The following is a 20,990-nucleotide window of genomic DNA, read 5'->3' on the forward strand; positions in this document are numbered from 1 at the left end:
CCAAGGTATGGCGAGTGCCATACCTTGCCATACCAAAACGACACCCCTGATGACATCACTGGTGGAGGACATATTCAAATGAATTTATTCTCAATAACTGTCAGACTAAATTAATGTGTGAAAAACTATTCAGAGTTTTGGGATATGTGTGAGATTATGTGTAAAATTAATTGGTATTGTTTTTTGGTGAAATGCCCCTTTAAAGTCACCACAACCGATCAAATAGTGCAGAGGCCAAGAGTAAAACAATACTGGTGTTATCCTTTAAAGGTGCTATAGATAAAAAATGTATGATACTGGTGTTATCCTTTAAAAGTGCTATAGATAAAATGTTATGTAGAGTAATAATTTGCCAAATAAACTGATTTATATGGTTATTCAGTGCAAGAGTTCAGTTACCGTACTATTATTAAATGCAAAGCACTTCATAGATCAACAATATCACTCCCTCACTCACTCACTCACTCACTCACTCACTCACTACCCCCCCCCTGGTGGAGGCTCACTGTTCGGCTGAAAGGACACTGGCCACCGAAGCTCCCCCCTCTGATGGAACAGTCCAGGGCGCCTGAATTCTTTCCCCAATACATTTCCAGTTCCGCGTTCGCCTTCTGCGCTCTGATTGACCACTGACGTTTCTGGTCGCACCAATCGTGTGACGGCAAGTTCTTCCGCCGGTTAAGCTTAGGCACTCTTTCGAAGTTGGTTAAGGTTAGAGTTTGTCTTAGAGCAGGGCGATAGAACGCCAGCCCTGATTCCAAACTCTAACCTTAACCAACTTCGAAAGAGTCGCCTAAGCTTAACCAGTGATAAACTAGGCGTTAGGTAGGCGTTATTTCTAAACCTAGCCGTATTTTGCGGAGACGCTCTCTGATTGGCCACTGACTGACGCTCTCTGATTGGCCACTGACATGTTTGCCCAATCGCGTGACGAGCTGTGTCTTTGCCCATTTCCATGTCAAACAGCCTGCAAACTACCTGGCGTTCTATCGCCATGCTCTAAGACAAACTCTAACCTTAACCAACTTCGAAAGAGTGCCTAAGCTTAACCGTCGAAAGAACTTGCCGTCATGCTCTAAGACAAACTCTAACCTTAACCAACTTCGAAGAGTGCCTAAGCTTAACCAGTGTAGAAACAGGCGTCGGCCAATCAGAGAGCATCTTGCCAGAAATGCGGCTAGGTTTAGAAATAACGCCTATCTCCTCCCCGATTTCAACGCGGAAGTGTAGTGGTCTATGACATTTTCCTTGTTGTGATGGTATTTTCTATACCATTGTAATGTCCACGTTGTAGTCCAAAATGGACGGAGATGTTTGTTTGATTTTACAATCTCCAAATGGATCTTAAATGTTTTAGGTTGATCCAAGGGTCATTAAACATGCTCTTCTTAGAGAGACAGATGTCAATTACAATTACAACAAAAAAAACTGAAACATTTTAATTAATATGTTTATGTGGAACATCCAACAACACATTATATATTTTAATAAAAACATTAAAATATATATATATATTTTGTGCCTGGTGTCTTCCTTTATAAGTAAAGCACTGTCTACAAGTAATTATGAGTTTCATAAAACAATGGGAGTGTTTACGTGTATGTTAGGAATGTCGTCACCAGAGAGCTCATTATATATACGTTGTATTTTATGGCAATAACGTTGAGGTTTGTTCGACCCGTGAGATAAACATAATTTTCACGTCAATCTTAAAGGGGACATGCGTTGCTATTCCTAGCACTATTTGGGCAACTTTACACAATTCCTGTGAGTCTATTGAAGACATCTGTAAGTTATTTTTTTTTTAAATGCATTGTTTTATATTTCTAATCAAGTACTCAAAACCATCATTTTTCAGCTTCAAGATTTCAGGCTGTTATGGCCTGGCTCCGCCCATAAGCACTTTGAGTGACAGTCAGTCCACACAGTCTGCGACTGGTAGACAGAGAGAGATAGAGAGAGAGAGAGAGAGAGAGAGAGAGAGAGAGGGAGGGGGTGGGAGAGAGAGAGAGAGAGAGAGAGAGAGCCGCGCGGCAGCTTGGGGGGGGGGGGCCTCCCTTCCTCCCTCTTCCTTTTTTTCATTCTTTGTGCCGCGCGGCAGGTCCCCCCCCCCCCCCCCCCTCCCGACTGCTCTCTATCTCTCTCTCTCTCTCTCCCTCCAGAGTGCATGCAGAGTATGAGGAAGTGGTTTCCACTCGCTGTGTACAGTCAGTCTAGGTAGATTGTGGGCGGGCATTAGCTACAACCACAGAGCCAATCACATCACTGTCTGCTACCCAGAGCCTGAGTAACGTCATTCAGGCCTTCAAATCAGGATGGCCTAATTTACTGGAGCAGGAAATGATCTGAGCTGAATCAGAGCAATCCGCCAATATGGTATTTAGACACTAAAACACATTGATACTAACTCCTATTACTATAATACAATGCTAGAGACTGAAAAATGACATTTATAATGCATGTCACCTTTAAATTTGTTCATGTCAAGCGGCTGCAGCTTGGTCTGTGGCTGGTGTGAGCTGGGTAGTGTAGTTTTATGAAATCCCTGGGTCTCCTCTTTCTTAGGACTACAACGATTTCATGGCGGCTCCTTGTCCTTGTGTCTAAATCATCCGGTTTCCGATGCAATGAGCAGAGATTTTTATAAGCTCACATTTCACTTACTAGTTAGGGAATTTTAGCAAGATGTTTGGACCATCTGTGAAAAAATGTATTACCAATAGCTTTCTTCACCAAAGTGTTCCTATAGGTGTCTACTAACACCTCTCAATTTATTCAAACCCAAATCCTCGGGGGAAATTCTGGAGAGCCAATCAAAGTTAAGGAGCCCAGGGGGCTTGGGCGAAAAATATGAAAAATCAAATATTAACGTGTGGGGTGACTAACTAGGGGTTTTCAGGGGTGCTGAAGCTATTCCAACCATTAGTTTTAAGCCTTAGCCATATTTTCTGAAAAGTAAATGAAAGATTGCTCCACTTCTACAAGGTCCATTTGCATGTTCTTGGTATCTAGGGACATCTAATGGACCTCAGGGAATGTATTCACAGTGTCAGAAATATTGTGTCTGTTACTAGGCTTGAGTCGACGCATGTGCAGCCAGCCGGCAGCCAGCCTGGCAGCGCAGATTCTCACCGGGAGAGTTTAACGTGTGGAAGGTCACACTACCTCCCTCCAGATCCTACCCTCGCTCTGCAGGCGCCCCGACCGAACTGTAGGGGTCGCTGTCCACAACGCCCAGGACCCACCCATCAGCTTTCCCACCCCTAACACTGCCAATTGTGTTAGTGTGAACGACCAGCCAAGCTGATAGCAACGCCGAGAGCTGGATTCGAACCCAGCGTCTCCAGCGCTGATGGCGAGCGCCTTGCCCACTACACCACCTAGCCCCCTACCTTTATTTTAGTATATATATTAAGTAGTTTTTCACCCCACATTTGCTTAATTTAACGAGCATAATAACATCACACAGTAGACTTCGTTTTCACTTTCATTTTATTGTACAAATAAGTAAATAAGTAACGTTTTTTTTTTTTTTTTATCCTCCAACAGAAGGCAGGTTTGAGCGTAGCGGTGGATCATATAGTAAAACTGATCTTCACTGTAGCCCCACACGGCTGAACGGCTCACACACACACAGGAACACTCAATGTCTCACACATACTAATTGCTGTGGGGCACTCTGGACTGTGGTCCATGTGTACTATATAGATATTTATTCATATTTATATTGTTATATTGTAGAAATGTGTGCATTTAAATGTCTGTAAAGTCTCGACGACATTGAAGATGAGGAGGGTGACCTCAATTGACTTTGAGAATAAATAAAGGTTTTGATTGATTGATTGAAAACTTTATTAACAGATTGCAGAATGGGTACAATACAGTACGGCTCAATACAAAACAACTGCTAAGAGGATGCAGACCAGAAAAATACTTTTGTCTTGTTTACATCGGGGTCCCCCATTTTCAATTAATCAGGACATTTTATGACATACATACAGATATACAGAACTGTGTAGTAATAAGAGATCATAAAAAATATATACATCCGAGTTGAAAGACAAACTCAAAGCTACATGTTAAGTATTTTACATATCATTTGAAAATGTTAAATATAATTGAGTACCTCAGACAAATCAATCAATCAATCAAATGTATTTATATAGCACATTTAGACATGACACTTGTCAACTAAAGTGCTTCACATAGCTAAGAACAAAGAAAAGTGCTAAAGTATAGAATAAATGGAAAATAAAAACAACCAACGGATAGACAAGGAAACAAAACAAAACGTCAAAGCAAAGCAAGAGTCAAAGTGAGTCAGGGAAGGCCAGGTGGTATAGGTGGGTTTTGATATAGGTGGGTTTTGAGTTTCGATTTAAAAGACTCGATGGAGGGGGCAGATTTGATGGACATGGGGATGCTGTTCCAGAGGTCAGGGGCTGTGACCGCAAAAGCACGTCCCCCTCCCCCCCTAGACTAGAAATTGATTGAATGATTGATTGGCTGAGATGGGGGTTATTTTATTCCTTTTAACCCTTTCACTGCAGCACTACCAAATGGTTAACCCTTTCACTGCGACAATACAGAAGGTTAACCCGTTCACTGCCACACAACAAAGGGTTAACCCTTTACTATCACACTACAGACGGTTAACCGTCTAGTGTGATAGTAAAGGGTTAACCTTCTGTAGTGTGGTAGTGAAAGGGTTAAAATGTTCAGAATTCTGGACCCTATAGCCCTGGGTCCTACTGGCTGGTGTCACACAAGCAACTTTTACATGCAACATTAGTTAGCGCCGGGCTGTTTGTGTTTTTCCTTCGGTCCTGACATGCTTTATCGGGGGTGCGTCTTGGATGGGGATGTGGTAGGGATTGATGTGTGGAGTGTTTTGGGGGGACTGACTGTTCTGGGGGGGGGGATCATGTGCCTTCGAGCGGCATTGTACTTTTGTACTTATTTTATACCATTATTAAGTCTGCACGTTTACATTGCACTACTTTTATTGTCTTTTATACCTATTCTTATGTCTGCAATTTATGCATTGTTTTTTTATTCTGTCAATCTGTGTGCTGATTGTATGCCTATGTTCATTTTATACTATATATAGATAGTTATTAATATATTTATTGTTATATTGTAGAAATGTGTGCATTGAAATGTCTGTAAAGTCTCGACGACATTGAAAATGAGAGGGGGGGGGGGGGGGGGGTAGAGACAGGGCCGGTCCTAGCACATTTGGCGCCCTAGGCAAGCTTCACCACTGCCCCAAATCAAAACATCTTAACAGTTATAGAGTAAAGTACTGCACCTTTATTTATTACAAACAAGAACAAGAGCTAAGAAGAAATTCTGACTGTGAACACCTAAAGGCTGACCGACCGTTTTAGATTTTTGGCCCATTTTCCCTTATGTTAGCAGATATAGAGGGGGCGCAAAAACTGTGTAAAAAAATAATAATAATAATAATAATAATAATAATAATAATAATAATAATATAAACATTTTTGCTGGTCGCAGTTTTTGGCACCCCCTCTGGGTGGCGCTCTAGGCAACCGCCTATGTCGCCTATAGGAAGCTCCGCCCCAGGATAGAGATGACGGGGAGGGAGTGTGATTGGGCAGAGATGACGGGGAGGGAGTGTGATGATTGGGCAGAGATGACGGGGAGGGAGTGTGATGATTGGGCAGAGATGACGGGGAGGAAGTGTGATTGGGCAGAGATGACGGGGAGGGAGTGTGATGATTGGGCAGAGATGACGGGGAGGGAGTGTGATTGGGCAGAGATGACGGGGAGGGAGTGTGATTGGGCAGAGATGACGGGGAGGGAGTGTGATGATTGGGCAGAGATGACGGGGAGGGAGTGTGATTGGGCAGAGATGACGGGGAGGGAGTGTGATTGGGAAGAGATGACGGGGAGGGAGTGTGATTGGGCAGAGATGACGGGGAGGGAGTGTGATTGGGCAGAGATGATGGGGAGGGAGTGTGATGATTGGGCAGAGATGACGGGGAGGACGTGTGATGATTGGGCAGAGATGACGGGGAGGGAGTGTGATGATTGGGCAGAGATGACGGGGAGGACGTGTGATTGGGCAGAGATGACGGGGAGGACGTGTGATTGGGCAGAGATGACGGGGAGGACGTGTGATTGGACATACTAAGAGTTGGGCCTCCGGCTGTGGATCATGGCCACAATGTGAGAAAGGTCCACGCTCTTCATCATCACCTCCATGAAGTCACCGTCCCCACGAGCGCCTTCCACAAACTCCTCCAAGGAGAGCTCCCCTATTGAGTTAAGACACATTTAGAGGTATTGGTATAGTGGTATGGGTTAACCCTCATATGGGGGGGGGGGGTTAGCCATTGAAAGCTATTAGTCAAAGTCATATTTATTAGTATAGCCCAATATCGCAATACATTGTCTCGTGGGGCTTCACAATTGAGGCCTTGCACTGTGTGAGTGTTTGTGTAGTTTTCTTTCTTCCAGTATGGCTGCCTGTAACCATTGTAGGCCTGTCCCCGACTAAGGATTTGTATAGTCGACTTTGATTGGCCAAAATTTACCGATAGTCGACTGGATAGTTTGCCTATTTTTTTATCATTCCACTTGGGCTGTGGGGGGTGCTTAATGTCTGAAGGAGTCGACTGAAGGCTTCTTGTCCTCTGCGAAAGCATGCAATTGGTCCACTGATACATCTTGATATTTGTCTGTGTTCATTAGATGGGTGAAATCCTCTTTCAGTGCCTCTGTGCCCGTTTTCTTAGGCAGTTAGCCTCGCTGGTATGCGCGCCATTAGCGTTAGCCACGCTTCCAGACCTCTTTGCTTTTGGAAAGAACCTCTTTTGCATTCGACTAAGAGGTTGGCAGTCGACTACGGCTCCTTTCGATCGATTAGTCAACTATTCGACTAGTCAAGGTCAGCCCTAAACCATTGGTAACCACTTTAAAAAGAAAATGCCTAATTTCTGTGCAGTGGAACTGGAAAAGCATGATGTTACTATTCTACTGTGACCCGTTTACAGGATCCAGTAATATGACACCAAAGTATTGTGTTTCTGTTGATATAATGTCTCATATATCAACACGTAGCAGTTGTTGTTTCTTCCACTGTAATGTACAAGACAATGGTTGCCACAGTCTGTTTACAGGCAGCCATGTTGGAAAACAGAATCACACAAACATTCTGTGCAAGGTCTCTATTGAGTTCACTGCATTGAACACACCTGCATGCATTCCAGAAATGTACACATGAAAGGGTTAATGGTGGATTATTCCACTTATATTTTTTACAATGTTAGAAAAATCAGGAACACTTGTCTGCTGACCTTATTCAAACTAACAGACTGAAACTGACTCTAGATCAGTGAAACAGGAACGCTTGTCTTGCTGACCTTATTCAAACTAACAGACTGAAACTGACTCTAGATCAGTGAAACAGGAACGCTTGTCTTGCTGACCTTATTCAGACTAACAGACTGAAACGGACTCTAGATCAGTACTCCCACTTTGAGAGGCTCCATCCAACCGTCTGCAATGATCTTTGTTCCTAAATATTTAAACTTCTAGTTCACACTCACCATCTCCGTTTATATCAATCCTGTCAAACACACTGTTGGTAAAGTCCTCTGCAGTCATATCTGAATTTTCAGTGCCATTGATCGCACGGATGGCCTATGAGAAGGGACCATTTTGAATGAGAGTCACACCATGACTATTTCATTATTATATACTGTATAAAAATAATATGAAAAAAATCAATCACACACACCACAGACAACTACACTACAGGGTAATTTGTATTCAAGATTTCAAGATTCAAGAGATTTATTAGTCACATATGAGGTATGTAGTGAAATGAAGGTGGCCATGCCCGCCTTGATTGTACAAAAAAAGAAATACAAATAATAATAGAATAAAATAGAATATATAATAGATAGACATGATAAAAGGTACTAAGATAAAATACTATACAATGCTAAGCTTACGAATTAAAGGTAATGAGTCCTATATACACTACTATACAATATGCTATACAATATACAGTTATGCTATATGTAACTATACTATAATACTAACTATACTATACAAAAACATACATTTGTGTTTTTTAAAGGGGTTGGGGGGCAAGGCCATGTAGCCTACATTGCTGACATGTGTATATAATATACCTTTATAATGTTGAGGAGCTCGTATCGGTCAATGCAGCCATTGCCGTCGACGTCATAGAGCTTGAAGTACCAGCGGAGCTTGTGTTCCATCTTCCCGCGCATCACCAGGCTGAGCGCCGCTACGTACTCCAAGAAGTCTATGTAACCGTCCTGCAAAAGAAACAACACGTGAAGAAGAGCTGTCAGTCATATCCTCACAGGGTCCCACAATTCTGGAAAAGTAGATAGAGAGAACTTCTGTATACCTAGAGATTGAAATATCAGATGAATAACTTTAATAACTGATTTAAAGTGATTCTGTGTGAGGATATATGGGTTATTTATTTCCTGTGGCTATACTAGAGTACAAGGTTGGTGATTTTGCCAAATAAGGCCAAAGTAATGTGGATAATAGGGTAACCAAAGGAAAGTATCATGGCGTTTTGTAATTATTACTCAAGTTTTAAGTCTGTATTTAATATTTGTATTGTCTTGTCATTATTATTATTATTATTATTATTATTATTATTATTATTATTATTATTATTATTATTATTATTATTATTATTATTATTATTATTATTATTATTATTATTATTATTATTATTATTATTATTATTGTTGAAAAAAGTTTTGATAAAAAAAAAGAAATCTGGTGTGAGGTTCTCCTCTCCCTGGACCTTTAATTCCTGTTCCCTGTACTTTAATTCCCTGTCTCCTCACTTCACTAGCCCCCACCCTCGCGTTCGTTTGCTCTTCAGCAGCCACACCCTTGGACTACCTGTCATTATGTGTTTGATTGGTCTGGTGCCGAACACACACTTCTAGTTTCAAGTATCAATTACCTTCACGCACCTGACGTGTATTCTAATTAGTTCCCCTTTTGGCTTTAAGTACCTCGCTCTTCCCCTCTGGCCTTGTCGGGTCGTTCCGTATCATATCTCTATCACCAAGACTCCTTCGGGAGGTTCTCTGTCTAAGGGCTCCTACGGGAGTTTCGGTTTCTGTCTGTTATGCTGTTTTCATCTCCGGCGTGAGATGCGCTCAAGCCTTCGCCTCCTGTCGCCGTTTGCCTGGAAGGAGACACTGGACTGCGCTCTCTAAACTTCCACGGGAGGTATTCCAGTGTTCCACTTCAGACCTCCGCGCAGCAGACGTCCAGACGCGCATCCAGACCTCCGCGCAGCAGACGCGCTCTTCACTCCAGACGCGCATCCAGACCTCCGCGCAGCAGACGCGCTCTTCACTCCAGACGCGCATCCAGACGCGCATCCAGACCTCCGCGCAGCAGACACGCTCTTCACTCCAGACGCGCATCCAGATGCGCATCCAGACCTCCGCGCAGCAGATGCGCTCTTCACTCCAGACGCGCATCCAGACCTCCACGCAGCAGACGCGCTCTTCACTCCAGACGCGCATCCAGACGCGCATCCAGACCTCCGAGCCAGTCGCGCTCTCGTTACCGGCGCGTACTCCAAACAGCCGCGCACCACTCAGTATTCCGCTTGGACAACCCGTTCCCCGTAGCGACGCGCTCGCCCTGTTTGATCCTGCTCTCTTTACGCACAGCGCCTGGGTGAGTTTCGCAAGACTGTCTTTGACCCTATTCGTTTTTCGTGTGTGTTTTCACACCGAAGATATTTTCACCTGGATTATTATTGGGACATCGCTTACTGTGTGTATTCACACCGAAGATATTATCACTTGGATTATAATTGGGACTTCGCTCACTGTGTGTATTTGCACCGAAGATTCTATCACGTGGATTGTTGTTGGGACATTACTCGCAGTGTGTATTTACACCGAAGATTCAGTCACTTGGATTACTCTGTTTTGGGACAAGTCACTTCTCCTGTCACCTGCTCTGTTCCCAACTGTACTCTGAGCTAACCCGCTCTCTCTCTCCCTCTCTGTCCCGTTTCCACCTCGGAGAGCTGCCGAGAGGATTCTGCAGAGTGGCTCTGACGTCACTGTCTGATTCCTCAGACGAACCTTCCCGGGAGAAGCTGCAGAGCAGCAACATTCTTCTAATGCTTGTATCCCAGTCTTTGTCTGTTTTCCATTCTCTAGTCCTCCTAGTCCTCCCTGTCCAGTCCTTCTAGCCCTCCTAGTCCTCCCTGTCCCCAGCCCGCCTCCACGGGCCTCTGTCCCTGTTTCCCCTCTCTAGTCCTCCCTGTCCAGTCCGTCCAGTCCGTCTAGTCCTCCTAGTCCTCCCTGTCCAGTCCTTCCAGTCCTCCTAGTCCTCCCTGTCTAGTCCTTCCAGTCCTCCCTCTCCCCAGCCCGCCTCCGCGAGCCTCTGTCCCTGTTTTCCCCTCTCTAGTCCTCCTAGCCCTCCCTGTCCAGTCCTCCTAGTCCTCCTAGTCATCCCGTCCAGTCCTCCTAGTCCTCCCTGTTCCTGCCCTTGTCCCTTGCCCTGTCCTGTTCCCTTAGCCTTCCCCTTAGCCAGCTCGCCTCCTAGAGGCACTGTGCCTTTTTCCCATTTCTTGTTTTCCAGTAATTTGTGTTCTCCCTTAAAGGGACAGTGCCGTTTTCTGTGTGTTTCAATAAATGCCCAGTTCTTGGCTTACTCTCATACCTGTCTTGTGTTGTGCGATTGGGGTCGGTTACAAACCATAACAGTACGACCCGACCAATCGACGACCCCAGCCAGCACAGACGGTGTATGTTGAGTTTGCTTCTTTTTTTTTTTTCCTCTAGTTCCCCTGTTAGCTTGTTTGTCTCCCCTGTTAGCCTGTTGACTCCCCTGTTTGCTTCCCTGTTAGCCTCGTTAGCTCCCCTGCAGCTTGTTAGGCCTCTACTACCAGCATGGCCCCAGTCTGCTAGCTTTGCCCCGGCTGCTAGCACAGCCTCTATGTTAATGCAGCCCTTGCTGCTGGCATAGGCCCTGTAGCTAGCCATGCCCAGGCGGCTTACCCAGTTCCTCTGCATGGCCCCAGTCTGCTAGCTTAGCCCCGGCTGCTAGCACAGCCTCTATGTTAATGCAGCCCTTGCTGCTGGCATAGGCCCTGTAGCTAGCCATGCCCAGGCAGCTAACCCGGTCCCTCTGCATGGCCTCCACTTTTTGTGTAGTTTTCCCACTGCTAGGACTGCCCTTTCAGCTAGCAAGGTCAGTTTTCTCCCACTGCTAGGACTGCCCTTTCAGCTAGCAAGGTCAGTTTTTTCCCACTGCTAGGACTGCCCTTTCAGCTAGCAAGGTCAGTTTTTCCCACTGCTAGGACTGCCCTTTCAGCTAGCAAGGTCAGTTTTCTCCCACTGCTAGGACTGCCCTTTCAGCTAGCAAGGTCAGTTTTCCCACTGCTAGGACTGCCCTTTCAGCTAGCAAGGTCAGTTTTTTCCCACTGCTAGGACTGCCCTTTCAGCTAGCAAGGTCAGTTTTCTCCCACTGCTAGGACTGCCCTTTTAGCTAGCAAGGTCAGTTTTTCCCACTGCTAGGACTGCCCTTTCAGCTAGCAAGGTCAGTTTTCTCCCACTGCTAGGACTGCCCCTTCAGCTAGCAAGGTCAGTTTTCTCCCACTGCTAGGACTGCCCCTTCAGCTAGCAAGGTCAGTTTGCTCCCACTGCTAGGACTGCCCCTTCAGCTAGCAAGGTCAGTTTTCTCCCACTGCTAGGACTGCCCCTTCGTCTAGCAAGGTCAGTTTTCTCTCACTGCTAGGACTGCCCCTTCAGCTTGCAAGGTCAGTTCCCCACAGCTAGGACTGTCCTTCCAGCTAGCTTGTTCTCTCATGCTGGTCCAGCCTTGTCTGCCAGCCTAGCTCCGGCAGCTAGCGCAGCCTCTATGTTAATATAGCGGTACAGCTAGCATAGGCCCTGTAGCTATCAGTGCCCTGGCAGCTACCCTTTCCCTCTGCTAGCCCCTCTGTCTGTGTTTTTTGGGTCGCCCGGTGGCTCCCGTGGAGGGGGGGGTACTGTGAGGTTCTCCTCTCCCTGGACCTTTAATTCCTGTTCCCTGTACTTTAATTCCCTGTCTCCTCACTTCACTAGCCCCCACCCTCGCGTTCGTTTGCTCTTCAGCAGCCACACCCTTGGACTACCTGTCATTATGTGTTTGATTGGTCTGGTGCCGAACACACACTTCTAGTTTCAAGTATCAATTACCTTCACGCACCTGACGTGTATTCTAATTAGTTCCCCTTTTGGCTTTAAGTACCTCGCTCTTCCCCTCTGGCCTTGTCGGGTCGTTCCGTATCATATCTCTATCACCAAGACTCCTTCGGGAGGTTCTCTGTCTAAGGGCTCCTACGGGAGTTTCGGTTTCTGTCTGTTATGCTGTTTTCATCTCCGGCGTGAGATGCGCTCAAGCCTTCGCCTCCTGTCGCCGTTTGCCTGGAAGGAGACACTGGACTGCGCTCTCTAAACTTCCACGGGAGGTATTCCAGTGTTCCACTTCAGACCTCCGCGCAGCAGACGTCCAGACGCGCATCCAGACCTCCGCGCAGCAGACGCGCTCTTCACTCCAGACGCGCATCCAGACCTCCGCGCAGCAGACGCGCTCTTCACTCCAGACGCGCATCCAGACGCACATCCAGACCTCCGCGCAGCAGACGCGCTCTTCACTCCAGACGCGCATCCAGACGCGCATCCAGACCTCCGCGCAGCAGACGCGCTCTTCACTCCAGACGCGCATCCAGACGCGCATCCAGACCTCCGAGCCAGTCGCGCTCTCGTTACCGGCGCGTACTCCAAACAGCCGCGCACCACCTGGATTATTATTGGGACATCGCTTACTGTGTGTATTCACACCGAAGATATTATCACTTGGATTATAATTGGGACTTCGCTCACTGTGTGTATTTGCACCGAAGATTCTATCACGTGGATTGTTGTTGGGACATTACTCGCAGTGTGTATTTACACCGAAGATTCAGTCACTTGGATTACTCTGTTTTGGGACAAGTCACTTCTCCTGTCACCTGCTCTGTTCCCAACTGTACTCTGAGCTAACCCGCTCTCTCTCTCCCTCTCTGTCCCGTTTCCACCTCGGAGAGCTGCCGAGAGGATTCTGCAGAGTGGCTCTGACGTCACTGTCTGATTCCTCAGACGAACCTTCCCGGGAGAAGCTGCAGAGCAGCAACATTCTTCTAATGCTTGTATCCCAGTCTTTGTCTGTTTTCCATTCTCTAGTCCTCCTAGTCCTCCCTGTCCAGTCCTTCTAGCCCTCCTAGTCCTCCCTGTCCCCAGCCCGCCTCCGTGGGCCTCTGTCCCTGTTTCCCCTCTCTAGTCCTCCCTGTCCAGTCCGTCCAGTCCGTCTAGTCCTCCTAGTCCTCCCTGTCCAGTCCTTCCAGTCCTCCTAGTCATCCTAGTCCTCCCTGTCTAGTCCTTCCAGTCCTCCCTCTCCCCAGCCCGCCTCCGCGAGCCTCTGTCCCTGTTTTCCCCTCTCTAGTCCTCCTAGCCCTCCCTGTCCAGTCCTCCTAGTCCTCCTAGTCATCCCGTCCAGTCCTCCTAGTCCTCCCTGTTCCTGCCCTTGTCCCTTGCCCTGTCCTGTTCCCTTAGCCTTCCCCTTAGCCAGCTCGCCTCCTAGAGGCACTGTGCCTTTTTCCCATTTCTTGTTTTCCAGTAATTTGTGTTCTCCCTTAAAGGGACAGTGCCGTTTTCTGTGTGTTTCAATAAATGCCCAGTTCTTGGCTTACTCTCATACCTGTCTTGTGTTGTGCGATTGGGGTCGGTTACAAACCATAACATCTGGAAAAGTTACTGAATCGTAAAATATTTTCCAGACCATTAACGGAACATTATTGGGAAAAGCGCTTACCGTCTTTTCCAGTCTCAGAGACAAGAAGATAGATACCAATTTCCTCTCTGTGCATTCAGTAGTAAGCTGTCCTGCTGCAAGCTAGCCTAGCTTACTACAAAATGAATGGGAGTGGATACGGACCACTAGCCTAGCTTAAAAATGCACAGAGAAGAAATTGGTATCTATCTTCTTGTTTGACTTGGTGAGTGCATTTCCCATTCATTCAAACCTTTATTTATTCTCGAAATTAAGTGTTAAGTCCTCTAATATGAAAATATTAAAAAATAAAAGTACTGGGCATTTTTGTCTAGTACAGTACTTGAGTTATTTTCCAGCGCCGCATATCAGTGAAACAACACATCCTGCATTTAACAGACAGTAATATCAGTATCAGAGGCATCATCTCAGCGATAATCCTGAAATTAAATCATGCATTAAGATTATCCATGCTTTTTGTAATTGAAGCTGACAGCGTTACTAAATATAGCAAAGCAGATACTGAGTCAGACAGCACCTGGAACTACCCGTGCTCTTCCTCAGTATTCATCTGTCCATAGACGGACAATTCAAGTATTTAGCCATAAGAAATAACATACATTGTATTTTTGTGATTTCTTTTTATTTCTTTTTTCTTTTTCTTTTTTAATATGTCGGCATGTGTGTGTGCTAAAAACCCTTACTAAAATGAAATGAAAAATAAAAGCATATGCTATCCTTGGAATAACATTTGCAAGTCAGCCAATCAGGCTACTTTGCACCACATCTAGAAACAATAAGTTGTAATAAGTCACTCTCTCTGCCATATATCTGTGTATCTGAGGGTGCACAATATTGAAATGACGGTGCAATGCCCACAAATGCATGTAGAATTCACGTCACATATTGTCAGTCTTGTATTAATACATTAGTATTTTTGTCAGGCTCAATTAATCAATTAGAAAATGAAGAATTCCCCCTCTCATCATTTGTTTTAGTCATGGGGCCTGGAGGAGATAATGTAATTAGCCCAGTGTGTGTATCTGTGTGTGTATCTGTACCCAGTGTGTATCTGTGTGTGTATCGACTGTACCCAGTGTGTGTGTATCTGTACCCAGTCAGTGTGTGTGTATCTGTGTGTATCGACTGTACCCAGTGTGTGTGTATCTGTGTGTGTATCGACTGTACCCAGTGTGTGTGTATCTGTGTGTGTATCTGTACCCAGCCAGTGTGTGTGTATCTGTCCACAGCAATTCTGAAACGTCGCACATAGGCCATCAGCAGGCCAAGGATCTGAATTCTCAAATATTTTCACAGGGTGAAAATTGGTCAACAACAAGTATTTTATTTGAATTAATTTATTTCACTGCCACCTGGTGGAGATTTGCACTCTACTGAGAGCACTTTTCTGGTTTACATTTGGATTACAGATATAGGATCTTGAGTATATTCATTAACCTTTTATATTAAATATAAATATATAAGAATACATTTGATTTATAAAGTGCTTTTCTAGAACTCAAGGCTTAAGGGTAGTGAGACAAACAACAGACAAGCATAACACAAACAAAATTGGAAAAATGAGAGATCCTCTGAGAGTTCAGAGTATTTCTTCAGAGTACCATCAGAGTATTTCTTCAGAGTACCATCAGAGTATTTCTTCAGAGTACCATCAGAGTATTTCTTCAGAGTACCATCAGAGTATTTCTTCAGATTACCATCAGAGTATTTCTTCAGAGTACCATCAGAGTACCATCAGAGTATTTCTTCAGAGTACCATCAGAGTATTTATTCAGAGTACATCAGCGTATTTCTTCTCAGACCTAAGTCACTAGATGAACTGTGCACTAGTTCTACCACCTACTGGATTTAGTCATTTCCTTGCGGTTTTTACGATAATTAGCATTTTCCGATAAATTTGTATTTCCGATAAATCGTATAAAACATCGGTAAAAATGAAAATATACACTTTGACTACTGTTTTTGATAGGGTTATGGTCTTTACTCTTGGCTACAAAAAGATTATTTAAAAACATTGACCTCTTAACATCCAAGGGCCCACATGTGGACGATTCTTTGCCGACCTCTAGTGGCTCGGGTGTGCATTTCTTTTAATACAATATATAGATGGAATTAAAGCCATATTTGTTGCCTGTCGATTGCCCTTTCAGGTGACAAAATCCGTTCAGCGGTTCTCGAGTTACATGCCGATATGTGAGGCATGCCCCAAAGTACGCAAAAGTACACATTACCACCCCCGACTCCCGGGGCTCTAGCTCCGTCAATCATTTGGCGATCTCGAAAATCTTTGCACAGGATTGTAGCCAATGAGTGTGGATTTCCAATGATACCCCATGATATGATAATTGTGGATCTAATATGGTCTCTATTGATCGATTTATGATAAAGAAAAGTCCCCTATAGGGGGACCTTAAGGCTTAACAGGTTAAGACAGAATACCCCCCCCCCCCCCCCATTAAAAAAATTTAAACAATAATAATAATAATTATACAAATAATTATATATTTTTCGACTCTGACATGAAAATCTAATGTGGAGAGACTGGCAGGACTGTTAGATAATTCTAACTCATCCCTACCGCCTACTGTATGACGATTGCACAAACCCAGTTGTGGCTGCAGTGTCTTACCTTATTCATATCAAAGGTCCGGAACATCTGCTCTATGTAGACGGTGGCCTCCGGGTCGAGTCCTCGGAGCCCAAAGAACTGTTTGAACTCGTACAGCGTGAGCTGGCCCGACGGGCACTCCGTCATGAACTTCTTGTACCAGAGGTGCAGCTCCACGGCCTGCAGGTCGTCCACGGTGCAGCCGCTAGAGTTCCCCATGTTGTCTCACTCGGGAACAACTTGGGAGCGTCGAGAGGCGTGCGAGACGTCTGCTGGATTCAGGAGCAGCTGGAGCCTGAGTGGAGCCCAGCTGGTCTACTGTCTGTGAGCGTGGAGGGTTGTCCCTCTTCAAGGTCAAGGTCAAGGTCAACTTTATTTATATAGCACATTTAAAGTCAACTGAAGTTGTACCAAAGTGCTGTACAATATAAAAACAGAAATCCTAAATGAAATACAAAAAATACAGTATACACACAAAGTCATAACAATAAAATAAAAAAAATATAAAAGAAATCACGACACGACCAGGGATGTGTGGCTTACCAAGCCTCAGAACGCCAATAAAAACAGGTGAGTCTTCAGCTGTGTTTTAAAACTCTGTAGGGTCTGGGCAGCAGACCTAATTTGCAGTGGAAGACTGTTCCATAATTTAGGGGAAGCCACCGCAAAAGCTTGATCGCCTTTATTTTTTAGCCTATAGACCTCGGGACATCCAAGAGTAATTTAGTCACACAACAAGGGGACCATGGAAGAGTGGTGGGTTATTGCGGGGGCTTTTGTACTGGGGGCTGTGGGGTGGGGTGGGGGGAGGTTCAGGGTGGACCACGCCTGTCTGTGTTTTCTCCTTGGGTGTAATCGCTGGCTGTACTTCAGGTGTGGGAACAGATGAACGGCTTAGGGAGCCCAACTGTATAGGGAGGGTGGCCCATCCGCCACCACCTGGTGTACTCAGCAGGAACATGCTGACGACCAGTCTCTCCACCCCGTGTTACCCCCCCCCCCTCCCCTCAGCTTCAGAGAACGGTCACAATGTTCTCCTTGAGCTCTTAGAACTAGGGATGTCCTTGTCCGATATTATCGGCCGATATTGGCATTAAAATGTAATATCGGAAACGATCGGTATCGGTTTAAAAAAAATCTATTTTTATTTATTTTTTTAACATTTATTTAACCTTTATTTACCCAGGCAAGCAAGTAAGAACAAATTCTTATTTTATTTATTGTCAAAAGTATGCAGAATGTTGTGTTAATTCCACAACAAGAGATATGTAATGTTAATTACCTGAAATTATTCAGTTTTTTTGGGGGGGAAACCCCGCATATATCGGTATCATTGATATCGGTATCGGAGATTAAGAGTTGGACAATATCGGTATATCGGTAAAAAAGCCAATATCGAACATCCCTACTTAGAACAGTTATGATGCAGTTTTGTTTGGAGAGATACAGTGTTGTTGTTACCCTGTAGTGTGCCATTGTTGTCTATAGCTTTGAGACAAAAAATGAAGAATGATATAAAATAAGTTGGTAGTAGTGTTTATTTAGATACCACAGTCATGAACAAAAAAGGCGATCATTGCCTTTACAGTAAAGGTTTGTGGATTATTCTCACATGAATACCCTTTAAGAAAGATATTTGATCTCAATGGGCCTCATTTATCAATATTCTCATATCATATGTGTAAAAGGTTGCAACAAGTTAATAAAATACTGTGCCACAATTTAGCCAACTTAAAACACAAAATAGCCGACGTAAACCAACAGTTTCCAAGGAACTATTATGTCTGTTTAATTTGAAAAAGCTCTCTGTACAAATGATGTGTATTTTCCTTGATAAATGAGGCCCAACTTCAATACCAGAAATATGGCACCTTGTGTTAGTAACTCTTCAACCCTCTTCAAGTGCTTTAGAACAGTATGGCACGTAATTTCTGAAAACAAATGGCTTTGTTCGAATATAGTAGCATACATCCAGTAACAAAAAATTCCAACGTGGTTTTCCATTACCTTGAATGAATGAATGTCCTTCAATAGAACATTCTCACAACTGGCCAACAATGTTCGATAACATCGTTCATATGCCCATAACACACATTTAACTGCTGCTTTGGTTTCGGTCCAACTTTAAACGATGTGATAAAGATGTAACAGTTGATTATAATAGATGAGGGCATTTGAATAGGTGTGTATTCAACTTGCAGTCTGTTGAAATCAATATGATTTCAGTCATCCAGTTTTAGCCTGTATATCATCATGTGTTGGAAGAAGTATGATTCACAAGCTGCAACACAGGAAGTTAAAAGGCCTTTACTGGTGGCTCACTGTTCATGATAGGAAGATATGCACTAATGTTTGAACCAAAGTGAAATTGTATCTCTGTGTGAATTTTAAACATATTGGTCAAGCTAAAATGAAATAAACATGAAATATCCTTCAGTTGTACTGTAAAACATCTGGCTTTCTGTGACACAGTGAAATGAAAAACAGCTGTAGCTCTACTGTAGTTAAAGGGAAAATCCACCCTAAAGTAAAATTCACATAAAATTCCCATAATACTGTATAGCTCGGTTTCAATTTGTGAATATGAACCAAGTCTCTCCATAACCTGAATACCAGAGAGACTAGAGTAAGATATAGAGCAGTTCTCAATGTTGACAATGTTTTTAGCCTAATGGAAGAAGAAGTGCTTATGTCTGAGCAGAAGAGCGAATGGGTTCTTTCTTCACCGACCAAGGTATGTGTGTATTTTCAGTAATGGCAACAAGTTTAAAAAACAAAAAGGCAAATAGTCAAAGACTATTTCCATACAATAAGTGTTCGAGAAGGAACAGGGGGAAGTAAAAAAAATAAACGTATCAAGCCCTGCCCCTTCCTTACAATATTTTACATTATAATTTAATACAAATAATATAACAAATAATGAAAAATAAAATAAGTACAGTTTTTTATATACCCAATTATCCAAATGAGAAGAAATATGCCTAATACATAGGCATAAAGGTGTGTTCCTTTAAATCTTGGTCTATATGTCATAATTTGTCAAGTATACTATTATATACTTATTGTTTATACAATAAGTGTTCGAGAAGGAACAGGGGGAAGTAAAAAAAATAAACGTATCAAGCCCTGCCCCTTCCTTACAATATTTTACATTATAATTTAATACAAATAAGGTCTATATGTCATAATTTGTCAAGTATACTATTATATACTTATTGTTTATGTGTCTTGTAAGCCCATATGGGCTGGGCAATGGGCATACACCTGTATGTAAGACACGAAACTCATCAAAACTAGGCTCTGGAATGCCAGCATTAACAGTCATATGATTGATCAGGTATTGCTGGTGAGCGTCAATACCAGGGATTATCCTGTGTATCTAAGATCTGGTACATTCATGCTTTTTTTGGAACTTGTTTCCTGATAGTGGTTGCATATTGACAATATCAATACATGGGAAAAAACGACATTTAGACTACAAATAAAAAGAAATACAACACTGTTATAGAGACAAAAGGCTGTTAGAAGTAAGTTTACAAAGTAAATAGATACTGTAACTTCAGTAAAGGCCCCTCTGCCCTGCTGTCCATCCTGCTGTCCTCGGTCCTTCACAGCTTCACATTCAGTTTCAACTTCAATGTCGGTTTGGGTTCTCATGTAGTGTATCCCATTCTTGGCCCCAAGTCTGTTCCGTCTCGATTTGGCTGTCCGTGCAAATAAAACCATAAAAAAAAAAGACTTGAGTGAAATCAACCTGGCGCGGGTGCCGGCGGGGAGTGCTCCCTAACAACACCACCACCTCCTCTATTACTCCACCACAGCAGGCGTCGGTGGAGGGAGCCGATCACTGCGATGGTGCAGCGTGTGAAGAACGTGGTCCACCTCACCCCCTCCACTATCAGGGTGATAAAGAGGCCCATGGAGGCCACAAACACAGAGGCGTAGTGGGCGAGCAGCAGGAGGCTCCGTCCCAGCTGTCTGCCATGGTTGATGATCAAATCTAGTCTTCGATTGACCATCCTTGCAAAAGTTCAGCCTTGTTACGATTCCGAAATGTACGGGAAGAGGGGGGGGGATTCTGTATTTTTGGATGAAAATAAAGCACTTGGTTTTTTTTTTGGCTCTCATGTGCACATTTTACGTTTTGTGGTTGTCAATGTCACGTAGATGGTCCCTAAGGTGACAGCAGCGGTGACTGTGTAAACAGTGGGGTAATTTGTCGACAGTCCCTTACTTACAGCCCAATCGCAGCGGAGCTGCAGGTTTAGTTTCCGGGTTCGTGTAGGTTTAGTTTCCTGGTTCGTGTAGGTTTAGTTTCCGGGTTCATGTTGTGGTGATGTGGCTGCTCTGCTCAGGAAGCAGCCGAGTACGGGATACCAAAATACAAGGAATAAAATCACATATCTGAGCAGCACTACAGTACAGGTTAGTGAGCTGTTCCTTCAATAAAAAAAAATGCCACCATTCCCATGGTAGTAGCACTAAATAGTTGTCATTAAATTACAAA

The 20,990-nt window shown here is 44.1% G+C and overlaps 2 protein-coding genes across 2 annotated transcripts in view; one reads left to right on the forward strand and one right to left on the reverse strand.

The window, feature by feature from the left end:
• Positions 1-6,156: 6,156 nt before the first annotated feature.
• Positions 6,157-16,702, reverse strand: guca1aa (guanylate cyclase activator 1Aa; the record flags this gene model as incomplete). Its single annotated transcript, XM_084331045.1, has 4 exons — positions 6,157-6,284; positions 7,578-7,671; positions 8,169-8,318; positions 16,505-16,702. 4 exons carry the CDS (start codon positions 16,700-16,702, stop codon positions 6,157-6,159), a joined length of 570 nt encoding a protein of 189 aa, XP_084187171.1.
• Positions 16,703-18,086: 1,384 nt separating this feature from the next.
• Positions 18,087-20,990, forward strand: part of golgb1 (golgin B1) — a 74,660-nt gene continuing 71,756 nt past the window's right edge. Inside the window, exon 1 of the mRNA XM_084330699.1 lies at positions 18,087-20,908. The gene's annotated coding sequence lies outside the window, so the exon portion shown is untranslated. The remainder of the gene's footprint in view (positions 20,909-20,990) is intronic.

Source organism: Notolepis coatsorum (assembly GCF_963971535.1).
Source record: "Notolepis coatsorum genome assembly, chromosome: 15".
Classification (NCBI taxonomy): domain Eukaryota; kingdom Metazoa; phylum Chordata; class Actinopteri; order Aulopiformes; family Paralepididae; genus Notolepis; species Notolepis coatsorum.